The sequence below is a fragment of the Schistocerca cancellata genome, chromosome 5, assembly GCF_023864275.1.
Source record: "Schistocerca cancellata isolate TAMUIC-IGC-003103 chromosome 5, iqSchCanc2.1, whole genome shotgun sequence".
NCBI classification, from domain to species: Eukaryota; Metazoa; Arthropoda; class Insecta; order Orthoptera; family Acrididae; genus Schistocerca; species Schistocerca cancellata.
In genome coordinates, this window is record NC_064630.1 from 490306192 (window position 1) to 490322205 (window position 16014).

At 40.8% G+C, this 16014-nt stretch overlaps 1 protein-coding gene across 1 annotated transcript in view; it reads right to left on the minus strand.

The window, feature by feature from the left end:
- LOC126187687 (lachesin-like) overlaps nt 1-16014 on the minus strand; it is a 542701-nt gene that overhangs the window by 137821 nt on the left and 388866 nt on the right. Inside the window, exon 3 of the mRNA XM_049928927.1 lies at nt 3870-4077. Coding sequence (XP_049784884.1) covers nt 3870-4077 — 208 coding nt within the window. The remainder of the gene's footprint in view (nt 1-3869; nt 4078-16014) is intronic.

A 16014-nucleotide genomic window follows, 5' to 3' on the forward strand; every position in this document is an offset into this window, starting at 1 on the left:
TAGGGTAGGGTCTCTTGTGTTTTCTGATGAAAGTCGGCGCCACTGATGGCCATGTGTTGGTTAGAAGAAGGCTACTGGAGAGCCTGCACCCAACTTGTCTGCGTGCTAGACACGCTGGACCTGCATATGATGGTATGGTACTGGGTGCTATTTCGTATGACCAGAGGAGCACTCACATGGTTATCCCAAGCATCCTGAATGCACATTTGGGCCTCAGTCTGGTGATTCGTTCTGTTGTGCTACCATTCATCGACGGTATTGGTTCTAAGCACTATGGGACTTAACATCTGAGGTCATTAGTCCCCTAGACTTAGAACTACTTAAATCTAACTAACCTAAGGATATCACACACATCCATGCCCGAGGCAGGATTCGAACCTGCGACGGGAGAAGCAGTGCAGTTTCCGACTGAAGTGCCTAGAACCGCTCGGTTACAACGGCCGGCCATGAACGGTATTCCAGGGGGTATTATCCAACGATGTAACGCTCACCCACATATCGTTGTTGTTGTAACCCAACATGCTCTACAAATTGTCGACATGTTGCCTTGGCCTGTTCAATCACGAAATCTGTCTCAAATAGAGCACGTGGGACATCATCGAATGACAACTTCAGCGCCATCCACAACTTGTATTATCCGTCTCTCTACTGGCCGACCAATAGCAACAGGCATGGAACTCTATTCCATTAACTGACTTCCGACACCTGTACAATACAATCCATACAATCCATGTATGTTTGCATGTTTGCATTCAATATTCTGGCGGTTACACTGATTATTAATGTTCCATCATTTCACATTTGCAATGACTTACCTCGTGCTTTAATTTAATCTCTGAACTTGCAATGTTAATGACTTAAATATGTTACGTAGAGAAATGTATTCCAGAAACTTCGTTACTCTACATCAATTATTTGTTTGTGTTGCGATTATTTTTCTGTCGGAGTACATCCGAAAGATCATCAAATAATAATAATAAAAAAACGAGACTAACATCCTGTTAGGTGCATTGCTGCGTTGTTTGGTCCAATCAGATCCAGCCACAGCCTACAACCTAGCAACCCTCTCCGCACACAAATACGCAGAATGAAAGGTGTCGTGTCACCGAATCAATCTTTACCTAATAATGACAGTACATTATTGTTTTCAGAGATAAGATTGAAAGAGGGTTTGGTTTAAACTCTTCTGAGTAACATATTCAAAAATTTTCAGGACGTAACTTCAACAACTTTTTATGTGCTCAAAGTAACTGGCTCACATGGAAACAAAAGTAATTATAATGTATTTGGTAGTCACTGCTAATTCTGGTCCCTATTGCTTTAATCGTATTCGTAACAATTACTGTGATCAGGTACATTACGTTAATTAGTCTGACGGTTTGCTATTTGCCACACATACTAGGATGTCCATCATTTGTAAATAAAAGCTGTAATGGGTAGCAAGATGAACTGAAGAGTCCAAAATGATTCAGGCCTAAACCTCAGTGTCTCTAAAATTGAGATTTCATTATGTATCCAATCAGTGTAGCTAGGTGCATTACTGATGAAGCTATTTGTTGCATTTTCAACAGGTGGTGGAGTAATGTAAATATATTTTAAATCATTAATCTTATTAACTTGATTTATAGATTTTTCAAGATCTTTGTCTTGCTCTCATGTAAAACTTACGTCTTGTGGCTAAGGTTCAGTCAGTCTGTCCTCCTAGATTCACCACCGCATTAATGTCTTTGTCACATAACAAAGAACGTTGTGAGATCCAAATAAAATCAGCGACTGATTAAAATTGCCAGAGTGTTGAATAATTGTCTGCACTTTGTTCTAGATGTGAAAATTCCTCTTTATTGGAAAAAGACAAGCGCTGCTCAGTGGACAAATGGCCTCCAGCAATGTTTTACTGTGCAGCAGGCGAGACGGTTCGCAGGGTGATCCTGATGAGGTCTGAGAGTCAGACGGGTGTCGAAAGTTTAGGTGCGTAATTGAGATTGCTGCTCCTTGTAAGGAGGAGCTGAACTCTTGGTGAATGGCCACGGTGTACTTTGTAATTTGTTAGCAGCGGAAGGATGTGTCAACAACTGTGGTGCTAATCCATTGACTGACAGTAGACAGACAGCACTGTCCGGCTGGGTTGACCTTGGTGAAATTTGCCTTTTGGGTTTTAGATAGGTCTTTCGGCAAATATTTCTGGTCAATAGTTATTCTCATACCAGGAAAATCATGACGAAACAGTCTTTTAGACGCTCTGAAACTAATCTCGTAAAACTGATTCATATCTCCACCTGGTTCATAACGTTCTGATAATATAAACGTTATAAAATTTCGTCAGCTGTGGGAGAGGTGAACCATGTAACTCTTTCGAAAGATCAATTAATTATATTCGCTCAATACAACATCTCTGTTTATAATATAACACATTTTATGGCACCCGATAACGGCGTTCGATGACGTAAATTGGTGGAAAGTGTTAGAAATTTTGGAACAAATGTGAGGAGGAGGCAAAAATAAAACCAAGAACGAAGTGCTCGGATTAAAATGTGTGCAAGGCAGGTGTGCAGTCGTTCACACATACACAGATCTATCTGTGCATTAAAGGAGCAATGACAGAAAGAAAAGTTTCAACACTGGGAGTAAAATTCTTGGTGAAATCGTATCAGTTACAGGCTCCGATCAGACGTTACCAACCTCAGTGAAAGCGACGAAGAATTCAGGAGCTGTTGGCTGGGATGAACATTACAGTGAGTACACAATATTTCTTAAGTAAGCTGCAAAAAAGCGGAAGTATTAACGAGTAATAGATAAGACATAGCGATAAACTTAAAATCAAAATTGGGGACCACGTACAACATAAAATAAAGGAATTGGAAGCAAAATAACAGATGATTGGAGAAGCAATGAGGACACAAGAAGCAGATTATTACGGGCATCGAGGGCATTCCTGGCCAAAGGAAGTCTACTAGTATCAAATGGGCCTCAATTTGAAGAAAAACTTCTGGGAATGTACTTTTGGACCACAGCCTTGTGTGGAGGTGAATCAGTGACTGAAGGAAAACCGGAAAAGACGGAAATCTAAGTGTATGAAATGTGGTGTTATAGGAGTATGTTGAAAATTAGGTGGAATGGTCAGGTAAGGAATGAGGAAGTTCTCCGCAGATAATGACGAAGATAGGAAAATATGGAAAACATTCACAATGAGAAGCGAGAGGATTACAAAATGGTTCAAATGGCTCTGAGCACTATGGGACTTAACATCTGAGGTCATCAGTCCCGTAGGATCAGTGTTCCGTCTACAAAAAAAGGGCCTATGAGCTGATGATTCACTATCCCACACCACACATTTACACTCTATGAACGGCTCAAAAATGGCTCTAAGAACTATAGGAGTTGATGTCATCAGTCCCCTAGAACTTAGAACTGCTTAAACCTAACTAACCTAAGGACATCACATACATCCATGCCCGAGGCAGGATTCTAACCTGCGACCGTAGCAGTCACGCGGTTCCAGACTGAAGCGCCTAGAACCGCTCGGCCACACCGGCCGGCTGAAAGGATGACAGGACATGTGTTGATACATCGGGGAATAACATCAGTGGTAGTAGAGGCATTCGCATAGAGTGAAAACTGTAGGGAAGACAGAGATTGGAATAGAGCCAAGAAATAACTGACGTCGTAGGGTGCAAGTGGAGCTTTGAAAGGAAGAAGTTGGCACAGGATAGGCAGTCATGGCGGTCCACATCAAACCATTCATAAGATTGCTGACCCGAAGAAAAAGAAGAAAAAAGCCCACCAACTTCCATAGGGTAGGTCTTAGGAAGAAACAACAGTTTTCATGTAGGGACAGAGTAAAAATCACAATAGGCGCTAGCCGCACTTACCGACGACCTGCATGTAGCCGAGCTGGCTCTTCATGGGGTCGGTGTTGATCTGGCACATGTACCAGCCGCGGTCGGACTCGCGCACGTCGCGGATGTGCAGGAACCAGGTGCGGCGGTCGCTGTGCGTCACGCCGATGCGGTGGTTCTTGGTGATCACGTGCGCCGCGATCGTCAAGATCGTCTGCGTGTCCACCCGCAGCCACGCCACCTGCCGAAAAGGAAAACACACCACTGTTGGAGCGGACCTGTGTGAGCGTGGGGCAGTAGGAACTCATGAATTTGTTGGTAAATAAGATACTTCTGCTGGCAGATCTAGTATCAGTACTTCGAAAATTTCTCAGTTATTGGAGATACCGTCAGTTGTAAATTAGATTTTCCTGTTATATCTACAGCCCTGAACCATCGGCAGAACTAGAGTAACTGGGGCTCAGAGCTCGACCCCACCCTTTCTCCTCTCGCTGTTTTTCCCCATCCGGCTACAATCCAGTGTCCAATTAATAATTATTGCTGCCTAGCTCTTATTTTCATTTATTTAGATCAACAGCAGGTAAAACATAGTACATATTTCTATAATTCTTTTTATGACAGAAATTCAAATCATTTTTTATGAGAGAAATTCAAAATACGGAAATCACACAGTCCTCATTCTCATTAATTGCACCAGTGGCATGATTCCTTCTTCACTGGTTTACTATCGACAAATACAAATCTACAAAATGCAAGACAATCAATGCAAAATATAGCTCTTATATTTACGTGTCGTTGGCTCAATTGGCATAAAAATAGTGGTTCTATCTGTCAGCCGAAAATAAGACACACGCCCGTCTGTGGCAGAGAGATTAATACGTCTCATGGAACTATTGCTCAACGTGGTCATCAAGATCTCCTTTCATACATGCGCACAGTCTTTCCAATTTTTGAGCCTTCCAATACATTTTCTTGTTCCGCTTCCTCCTCCTTCACCTTCCCAACAACCCCCCCCCCCTCCTTCGTTTATCTTGCCCCATCGTCCCGTACGTCTACACTCTTGAGGAACTCAACTACAGGCATGTTAAGATTCACCCCGATTCAGTAATGACTTTTGTAGCAAAGAATTCGGAGAGACTAAATGCTTTACGGAGTCGTTCTGATCTACGATCACTCAATCGCTACTCGTAGCTTACGAACATTGATCAGTAGGTCAGCCTGGAGAGCAGATAAGCACATTCAGCTCCATGTTCTGTAACCATTCTGAGAAATTTGGGGTGGCGCATTATACTGTTGAAGCTACATGCCATCTGCGGTGTGATATGTTCAAATGGTTCAAATGGCTCTGAGCGCTTTGGGACTTAACATCTGAGGTCATCAGCCCCCTACAACTTAGAACTACTTAAACCTAACTAACCTAAGGACATCACACACATCCATGCCCGAGGCAGGATTCTAACCTGGGACCGGGTGTGATATGTGCAATCAGACAAGTGGACATGGTCATGTAGTCCGTTCTTGCTTGTTTCGTCCGTATCAGATGGCCACATTTTATCCCGCGCTAACTTCTAACAGGAGCACTATCTCATCTCCTGCCTGAAAGGTGCTCTGTTAAGAAGTAGTATGCATCTCCTCGAGCGGTTTCCAAAGTAGCCGCAGCCTGCCATACCCTTACCATACACGTGTGTACCTACGTATTCAGCGACCCATCGGTTCATTCAATCTATCTTCTTGCACTGAGCGTCCTGTGGTGTCACCGCCAGACACCACACTTGCTAGGTGGTAGCCTTTAAATCGGCCGCGGTCCGGTAGTATACGTCGGACCCGCGTGTCGCCACTGTCAGTGATTGCAGACCGAGCGCCGCCACACGGCAGGTCTAGAGAGGCTTCCTAGCACTCGCCCCAGTTGTACGGACGACTTTGCTAGCGAAGCTACACTGACAAATACGCTCTCATTTGCCGAGACGATAGTTAGCATAGCCTTCAGCTACGTCATTTGCTACGACCTAGCAAGGCGCCATTACCAGTTTATATTGAGGTTGTAATTCATGTCTAACAAGAGCGATGTTCTCCAATTATGGATTAAAGTTAAGTATTCCAGAAACTACGTTCTTTTCTTACTAGACTCAACTACTTTACCTTGTTCCAGACCTCACGCCAGTCTGCGTGAGCTTAAACGCGTGCATTTCGGCCTCCTTTAGCAACACGGTGTTGGCTCTTCTGCCAACACATCACGTCCGGTGCCGGTGTTTCGGCGCCCAAGCAGATCTTCCTCCACGGTGATGAGCAGTGAGCAGAGGTACAAGTATTGTGCGGTGGCTACTTTACCCCTTAACAATGATATAGATCTGGGTAGTGTCGCTGTTCACACATTGTTATTGGCCAGAATTCAGTTTGGCAGTGCTCTGTAACGCTGTAAGCCGTCGCTCCGCTGTTAAAGTCCATGTTAGTCATTGAAACGCCGTTGCTGACAGTAGTTGGCTCCATCGATGGATATTTTCTCGGAATCGAGTTGCTCATGGTACTTTCTTGACAAAGTATCTTTTGGAAAACCGAGCGCTGATTCTGATGTTTTAGTCACCTGTCAACTCTGTATCGTTCGCTACCGCTGCCACTAATTTTCATAATAGTTCATGTCTAGTAGAAAATAAACGAACGCTAAATCACAGTAAGACTAAAATTTTACAGATTCGAAGACATAATTCAACAAAATCCGACGTTTTAATTTCACAGAATGGGCATATGATTAGTGGAACTGAACAGTTCAAATTTCTAGGTGTTCAGATAGATAGTAAACTGTCGTGGAAAACCCACGTTCAGGATCTTGTTCAAAGACAATTCTGTCCTTTTTTTTATTCGATCTGTACCTGAAGTAAGTGATCGTTCGACACGAAAAATAGTCTACTTTCCTTATTTTCATTCGCCGATGTCGTATGGTATTATACTGTATTTTGGGGTAACTCTTCCTATTCTAAAAGGATATTTTTGGCTGAGAAATGGCGGTTCAGCCAATAGGTGGTGTAAATTGGCGAACCTCTTGTCAACTCCTATTCAATAGTCTGGGTATTTTGACATTGGCCTCTCAATATATTCTTTACTGTCGTTTCTTGTTAACAATATCAGCTGATTCCCAAGAATAAGCAGCTTTCACTCACTTAATACTCGGCAGAAATCCAACCTGCATTTGGATCGGACTTCCGCAACTCTTGAGCAGAAAGATGTGCGGTATCTGCTGCATCCTTTTTCAATAAGCCGCCACAAGAATTCAAAAATTTTAGCAGTAATCCACGCGCTTTCAAATCGAAACTGAAGAGTCTCCTCATGGGTCACACCTATTCTGGTGAGGAGTTCCTTGAAAAGTTAAGCTAATTCTTATGTTATGTAGTTGAGCGCGTTTACTGAAAATATTGGCTTGACTTTTTTGTGTTCATAGTCTAAACATTTCATTTTTATCTGTTATTACTTTTATGTTGTAATTTCGTGTGCTGATACGTTCCGTGACCTTGTAAATTTGCTCCTCAGTTTGGTCTTACGGAACTTGACGTGTAAATGAAAAAACAGATCGTTAAAGCACCTTTACCATACGCTTCACATTGGTCTGTAATTACAAACCAATGTGAAGACTATGGCAAAGGGTGCGTATTGTATTGTGTATTGATTATTGATCCGGGGACCTAGAAACGACGGAGATGCTTCGTCCCGCCATAACCCTCAGTGTATCACAACCCAACAACAGGACACAGCAGTCTACCCACCCCACCGCCACCCCACACCGAACGTAGGGTTATCGTGCGGTTTGGCCCCCAGTGGATCCCCTCTCCCCAATCAATCCCTCTACCCCCCACCCCAGGAATGTGTCGTACCTGACGAGTGTACCCCAAATGTTTGCGTGGTACAGTAATTATGGTTTACGCATACCTGGAGACAGTGTTTGTGCAGCAATCGCCGACACAGTGTAACTGAGGTGGAATATGGGCAACGATTTCGCATTCGCCGAGGCAGATGGAAAACCGCCTAAAACCCATCCACAAGCTGGTCGGCACACCAGACCTCGACGCTAATCCGCCGGGCGGATTCGTGCCAGGGGCCGTCACGCCTTCCCACTCTGGAAGCAGGGCGTTAGATCGCGCGGCTAGCCGGGCAAGAATGGCAAAGGTTACTAGCTTACTAGCATGGTACCGAAAGATAATGTCCCTTCCGTTCCAAACACGTATGGAGCGCGGAGAGAATGATTTCTTAAATACCCCTGTGAGCGCCGTAATTAGTATAGCCATGGCTTGACAATGCCTACTGGAGTGACACGAGGAGGGATGGAGAATTACTCTAGATTCTTTTAAAAAATAGGTTGTCGTAACTTTTTGGATTTTGTAGGCTGAACCGTGTCACGACAGATAGACGCGTCACGTGCTTAAACTTGATCTTTGCATAAGCACGCGGAAGTATAGGGGTGCGGGGCATGTTCTTGTGAATACGAGGAGAAGTTCCTAGACGGTTCGTGTCACTCGTGACTTCCCATTCGAGTTTTCAGCCGTTTTCCGCCGCGGTTCTCATGCAGTCAACTGTGCCTTTTCTTTGGATCGGTGACCGCCACAGCTATTGCTCGTACCTACGTTGGCATTTGTGTGCCAGTGCATCGCCCCAGTATTTACTACATGGTGAGCAGTTTTTCAAGTATTTATTGGTGATTTGTATGCCTCTTGACATTGCAAATTGTTTGGTGATCCTCTGATGTTGATGTGCTATTCAACTCGTTGCCCCTTGAAGTGAAATTGGTGAGAGTTTGATTTGGTCCCTCTGACCGACCGTTTTCTTTTTCAGGGACGTAGACTGTTGACCGCGGTGATATGCTTAGACTCTGATTTAAGAGACGGCACAGGTCAGCCTAATTACTGTGTATGCTTTGAACTTAAGACATTTTTTCATAATAATAAAGGTGCTACTGCTTATATTTTGTGCTGAAGTAAATCTGGGCTTCGTTGTGGCACTGTAAATTCCTCTTTTTTGTTACATGATGAAAGCACATTGCTGTGTAATTTTACTTTGGTATCGTGAGACAGCAAGTTAGCCCTCGTGTGTTCACACACGCGGAATTTAAACTACTGTTTTGGGTCTATTGTTTACTGTATTCCGCATGGGCGGTGTTTGTCCGCTCCCTTTGCGGCTGAAATCTTACTTAAACCGTTTTATTATAGTGTTGCCTTCGTTTACAATTAAGGATTGTGTGTTAGGTATAAAGAGGAGATGAGATCACAGTGCTCCTCAGGCTGCCCGTGATGTAAGGTGTCCCGACGTTACTTTTTTTTTTTTTTTGCGCTGCTTCTCCTGATTCTTTCCCGTTTGTAAAACTCAAGTCACACTTCACAGTTGTGGGACAGCAGGAAGTTAGTTTCTGTTATTTGGTATTATCTCTCAAGGGAAAGCCTCAGCAATTTATTTTTAAGTTTTGGCGAGAGTTATTAAAGTCTCTTTCTATTGATTAATTTTATTAGCCTTCATTAAATATTTAAATCATGAAGGATTTTTCTTAATGAGAACTCTGTATTTAATCGCAGAATTGTATTAATTGAGTCCAGTTTGAAATTGTTTTGAAAATCTCAAAATTCAACGCTAGTCTTTTTTTAACTAAAGCGATCTTCTTTAACTGTAATAGTTGTGAGTATAATAAATTATGTTGACATGTATGAACGTAATAAATGTTGTTCTCTCCATTATAACCCAACCCTTCCTTTCAGAGCAACCGAAACGCAAGAAGCGCAAGCAGCGAGGACACTTGACGTCTATCTTCAAGCATCTGCTAATCCTAGCTCTTCAACATTTCTCTGACATTTTACCAAGAGTCAGACAAATTGAGACGATTCGTGCCGCTCTCCTTTGTATGCGTTCAGTGTGCCCTGTAGCAATCCTCTAAGAAGGGACTCGTAAGTTATTTGCAAGCAGTATCCCTTGCAGATGCCGTTTAACCAGTATCTTTCCAACAAACCGAAGAATACCTCCCGCCTTATCTACGCCTGATCCTAAGTAATGATTACATGCTGTGTCCCTACAAACTGTTACGAACAAGTATTTGTAGGAGTCGACTGATTTCAGATGTGATTCATCGACGTTGTAGTCCTACGATACATCTTTACTGTGTTTCTGAAGTACACAATTCTACATTTCAGATCATCTGAAACACATCGAAAATCTTTGAACTGTTTTAGAACTGTGTTAAGATCCGACTGTATATTTGTACAGCATTTCAGCAAATAGCTGGGTAGAGTGCTGAACCTGGAGGATTGTGTTCCTTACGTTTACTGATCGGAATGACACTAGAATCCGCCGTTAGCAGTTCCAGGCATTTTCTGTTGTTTGCATTTTATGAGGGATGAGGTTGTGTTTTGTAAGTATTACGATACGAGCTCTACCTTTGTAAGTGCTGTATAATACATTACGGCTATATCTGGGATATTGTTAATTCTTCATTTACAGAATTTTATGGTGAGTAAAATTCCGTACATTTTTAAAACTAGTTACATAAAGTGCGGAAGGTTGACCATAGAACTCGCGATATTTTCAGATGAAATGAGTTTGTTAAGTGTGTTAAAATTTTTCCCTGTCTTTAAAATGAAAATTTGTTTTAATTGCCAGTACCTTCTATTTCAAAATGTTTTTAACGTGTAACCAGTTTTCTATAACACTACCTGTTAACATGACCTCATTTGCTGAATATTGATGTGTAGTAGAGAAATAATGCAAAACATAGGCCACTAAATACAGTACTGACAAGATTTTTCTATTGTAATAACGTGTAGTAGAGTAATAATGCAACACATAGGCCATTAAATGCAGTACTGGAAAGATTTTCTCTATTGCAATCACCTTAAATTTGAATAGAAAATTTGTTCCTGGGTACACGACAGTGTTGCACCTTTGAACAGTTTTTCACATTTGGAAACACCTTACTTATTCGGAGGACTTTTGGTAATTTCATAAAAAGATTGCAATCCACATAAATTGAATGCTACCATCTCATAGCGGAATAGGAAAATATATTAAACTTCTGAATGTCTGATAAGCGTTCCACCGTACAACACTCTCACGTACGTCATTATAAATAACTTCATACAGCATCATCTACAAGAAGTCGAACTAGCTTTTAATATAGTAGTCCATGTCATTAATGTACCACCTGAAGTTTAGTTGTACTTCTGTCCAGAAATCTTCATCGAAGATTATATACTGCATCTTTCTATCAATAAATCCTCAATCTAGTCACAAATTTTGCTTTTATACCCTGTATAATCGTGCTATCATTTTTATAAAAAAAAATGGCTCTGAGCACTATGGGACTCAACATCTGTGGTCATAAGTCCCCTAGAACTTAGAACTACTTAAACCTAACTAACCTAAGGACATCACACACACCCATTCCCGAGGCAGGATTCGAACCTGCGACCGTAGCAGTCGCGCGGTTCCTGACTGAGCGCCTAGAACCGCTAGACCACCGCGGCCGGCCTATCATTTTTATACTGTTACATGTCAGACGTAGTTCATGGGTCATTATATCAGCCGTTATTTTCATTTTAATGTTCACAATTCTAGCAGATTTTTATACTTTTAATAACTTTGTGTGCTATTCTAAGTTTACACACGTCATTTAATCTTCGTTCAGAATGAAACATTTTAAAACCGGTAAACTGTTGACATGTATCAGTGAATCCAGGAAGTTAAAACTTGACACTTTCTGGTGTCTAATTTGTTAGTTCATCAAGCATGACCGATCTCTCCAAGCTGTACTTCATCTTCAGTTTCTCCCCGGAAATAATGAATAAATTGAAAAACACTATGACATTTCCCCCTTCCCCCATGAAGCATGGACCTTACTTGCGTGCCTCAGCGATACAGATGCCACACGGTAGGCACAACGAAAACAGTCAAGTATCTGTTGAGCGGTCAGATAACATGTGTTTCCTGAAGAGGCGCAGCAGCCTTTTCAGTAGTTGCAGTGGCAACAGTCTGGATGATTGTCTGATCCTGCCCTGTAACGCCAATCACAATGGCCTTGCAGCGCTGCTATTGCCAACGGCTGAAAGCACGGAGAAATTACAGACGTAATTTTTCCCGAGCGTTCGCAGTTCTACTGCATAGTTAATGCAAAAAGAGAATAGAGACTTTTGAAATGTGGGGCTATACAAGAATGCTGAAGATCTTATGATTAGATCGAATAACTGATGAAAAGGTATTGAATAGAGTTGAGGAGACAAGAAATGTGTGGCACAACTTGACTAAAAGAAGCCATCAGTTGATAGGACACATTCTGAAGCATCAAAAGGTCACCAATTTAGTGCTGGAGAGAAGCGTGGGGAGTAAAAACCATAGGGGGAGACGAAGAGATGAATACACTAAGCATATTCAGACGGATGTAAATTGCAGTAATTATTCACAAATGAAGAGGCTTGTACAGGACAGAGTAGAGAGGAGAGCTGCATCAAACCAGTCTTCGGTCTGAAGACCACAATATACATTTCCTCAGATTATCTAACTTTGCTTAACTAACTTAGCTTCTTAGTCAATTGAATCAAAAGGTGCGACCACTTATGGTACACATTTTGTTACTCACACATTTTGTTACTCACAAACTGACGAATCAAAACCTACAGGATATTTCAAGTTGACCCACGATCACGAAATTTGACTAGGAGCAAGGTTTCCCTGTACAAGTAATGGTTAAGATCCGAAAATTGTTAGTTTGTAGTCACATCACACGAAAAAAGTATTTGTTTTGTCATTTACTACCCGGCGTCACAAGCAAAATTCAAAAAATCAGCATTTCTGCATTCCGGCTGGCTGGGTCGTAAGCATCAGGCAAGGACTAGTCCGCGAAAGTCCGTTTCACATACAACTTGAAACGCCACAGCTACGTGCATTAATCACTCCTGGATACCTGATGATGGATAAATTCCGGAACGTCAGTTTTCAAGCATACGTGAAGAGAAGCCTTGAAATTCTAAGGTCCTTATGCGAGAGAAGCACTGTTGTCTTCATTTTCAGTATTCTATACAACCAAAAAACACATCTTCACAGTGATATCAAAATCTTCAACGTATCTTTCTATATACATTTTCGTGATTGCACGGTAATTATTACGTGTTAGGTATTTTAATGTTCATCGTTGTAATTTTCACTTTTGAAAAATGTGAAAAAGATGTACCGGTATTGCAGTCTGTACCCCAATCTCAAGGCAAATGTAGCTCAGTTTGGTGCTTCACAGATTATAGCCCTTGGTGAGAAGACATTGATGGGAGCCGGGAGCTTTTTAAACCAAAGTGAGTTTGTTTTCACTGCCTATAGAATACATGCTTCCCTACAGTTATGCATTAGGTTTCATTCAGTTTTTTAATTGTTATGTTCATTATTTTGTAATGAAAGTTACTCCTGAAAACCTTTCCCTCTAGCGGATAACAGAAGTTTAATGTGTTTTCTTATTCCACTTTTAAATGATGGCATTAAGCTTTTGTTTGTTGCAGTCTTTGTTCTGAAATTAACAAATTTACTCCGGAAAAGTTAGGATTTTCCAAAAGTCAAAAAGTGTTTGAAGGTACAACACAGCCATGTACCCAACAACAAACATCCTATCGAAATTTAAAAATGTTACAATCAAGAAAATCCTGTCGATACTGTATTTAGTAGTCTGTCTGTTACTGTTCTGCACACCAGTGCAGGAGATCAAAGTGCGAAGAAGTACGTATTTTCGAAAACCAGTCATAAGTTAAATGCATTTTAAAATAGAAGCTACTGGAAACTGACACGAATTTTCGTTTGCGAGATAGGTAAAATTAAGACATTAATAAAACTCAGTTAATTTGCAAATATCACAAATTCCATGGTAAGAAGCATTCTTCCGTTTCAAGCTACAAGATTGTGAACGACGGACGAAGTGTGAGTTGACCGTTCACACGTTATGTAATTAGTTTTAAACATATATAGAAATGTACTTGCCATAAAATTCCGTAACTGAAGAATTAAGTGTCTTCCAAATAGCTTTAATATATTCTGCAGTACTCAAATATGTAGAACTCAAAAAGTTTACAAATGCTGCACAAAACACAACCTCACGTGTAACAAAGCAACAGAATATGCGGGATATTGCCTGTGGTGCTCTTTAGTGCGTGTTCTTTGATGTGATCCTAAAATCAGTCACTAGATTGAAACACCGACCAGGAAGCATCGTGTGCTCCTGGGTACAGTAATCTCAAAGTACAACCATGGAATAAGGGAAGGGATTTGTACGAAAAAGCACAACTTTTAAATAATCCTCCCGATAAATATTTAGTGGTATGTGGCAACAATTACTGAAAACATTTAAAATAATTTTCAATATTTATTTGACATAGTGGTTTAAAAATCTGATTATAAAATATAAATTATTTTATTTTTTCATTTGTAAGAGTCACGACGTTAACTTTAAACCGCGAGCTGTGTTGCAAGATAATATGATCTACTGCGGAAATTTCGCAGAGGTTAACACGGATGCGGATATATCCTGGATATCCGGAATAATAATTACTTTAAGGGTAACAGCCTGCGCACCATCGGATATTAGCGCGTATATCTGCGGATATAAGCAATGAATACTTTAGGGTCGAACGTTAAGAGACAGTGTCAATATTAATACACGATATTTGTTTACGTGCGTTAAAGGCGATCGATGTACGCGACTGCATGGAGCGATGAAGCACGGTGGCAGCCTATGTTCCCTTAAAATTTGTAACCTCCAGCTTCCATGTAATTCGGAATGCAAATTACGGAATCTGTCAATTGACCCTGAAAGTCGAGTACAAAAGTGCTCTCGTCGTAATGTCTTAGAAACAAACAGCCAACAAAGTTCTTGTTCGTATCTCTTAGACAAAGAAAGACATTCATATAAAATTGATGCAGGTAGCCTTCAAATGCGTCCAGCGAAACTTCGAGGCCAAATTTGTGACTTCGGGAGTAGAAAATACTTTAATGAATGCTCAGAAAAATTGGTGAACTAGGTATACATGGCTATGTCCTTATCATACAGCAATTTACATATTACATTTAGTAAAGAAAGAAGTGAAAATGTAGTATGTAGGACCGTAACTTCAAGGGCACATTTTATTGAGCGATATACCAGTATATTTCACTTAACCCTGGTTTTTTATCTTTTCTCTTGAGAAAATAAACCGTTACTTGAGAAAATAAACCGTTGATAAAATAAACCGTTCAACAGATTAAGAGGAGATAACATGAGTACCAGCAATATTTGTTAAAATTAACAACATCTTCAAATTATGATTCCTACCTAGTTTAACAGAGCTTTATATATCAATTAGTATAATGTAATATAACGATCACAGCAGATCAGTTACACAGTGCAATATCTTAAAAAATTACAGCTTTTCTTCTCAAACTAGCTGTTTCTTTCATCGCCGTAAAAGGAAATTTACATTATACTTTTCTTGTGCATCAGTTATGCATAGACGAATACTCTACACAATATAGAAATTTTTGTGTCATATTATAATGGTGCATTCAAATAAATTTCCGTTATGAAATAAAATAAATGTAAATTTTTTCTTGATGAAATGGGTGTTTCCTGAAACTGGTAAAATAAAAAAATAGTTTAATAATAAAGTCCTCTGTCAAGTCTTCACGTAAACATGGCGTACCGAATAGGATGAAGGTCTTTGCAAAATATCAAATCCCGATAAAAATCTTGCGCATGAGAACAGCGGTTCACTTATCCTCGCAAACCTTCAGTGTGGCTGTCCAGCCGCTTTGTTCGTGACAGGCAGCCATTAACAACAGTTGCCTGAAACAGCTAAAACGAACTAGTTTGACATCAGGAGTTAACGAAAGCACATAATTTGCTCTCTGGGGCCCCAGAATTGTTTGCACCTCCGCTATTACATGCGCGGGAGTTCCTATAATGCGAAAACAAGTGCAGATCAAAAACACGTGATAAAATAGTATAATTTATGTTTGATCAGTCAACTACACGTCAGTTCTACGTTGTTTACTTTTCCATGATCTGAGTACGAACGTCCCAACATATTTAATGTTTCACTTACAAATTTTATATTCAGCTTACTCTGTTTGTATAGTGTCCTAGAGATAAAACTTCCTTTATCCTGATGTGATCGTTGTCCATTCTTAGAAACACACTTCAAGTTAT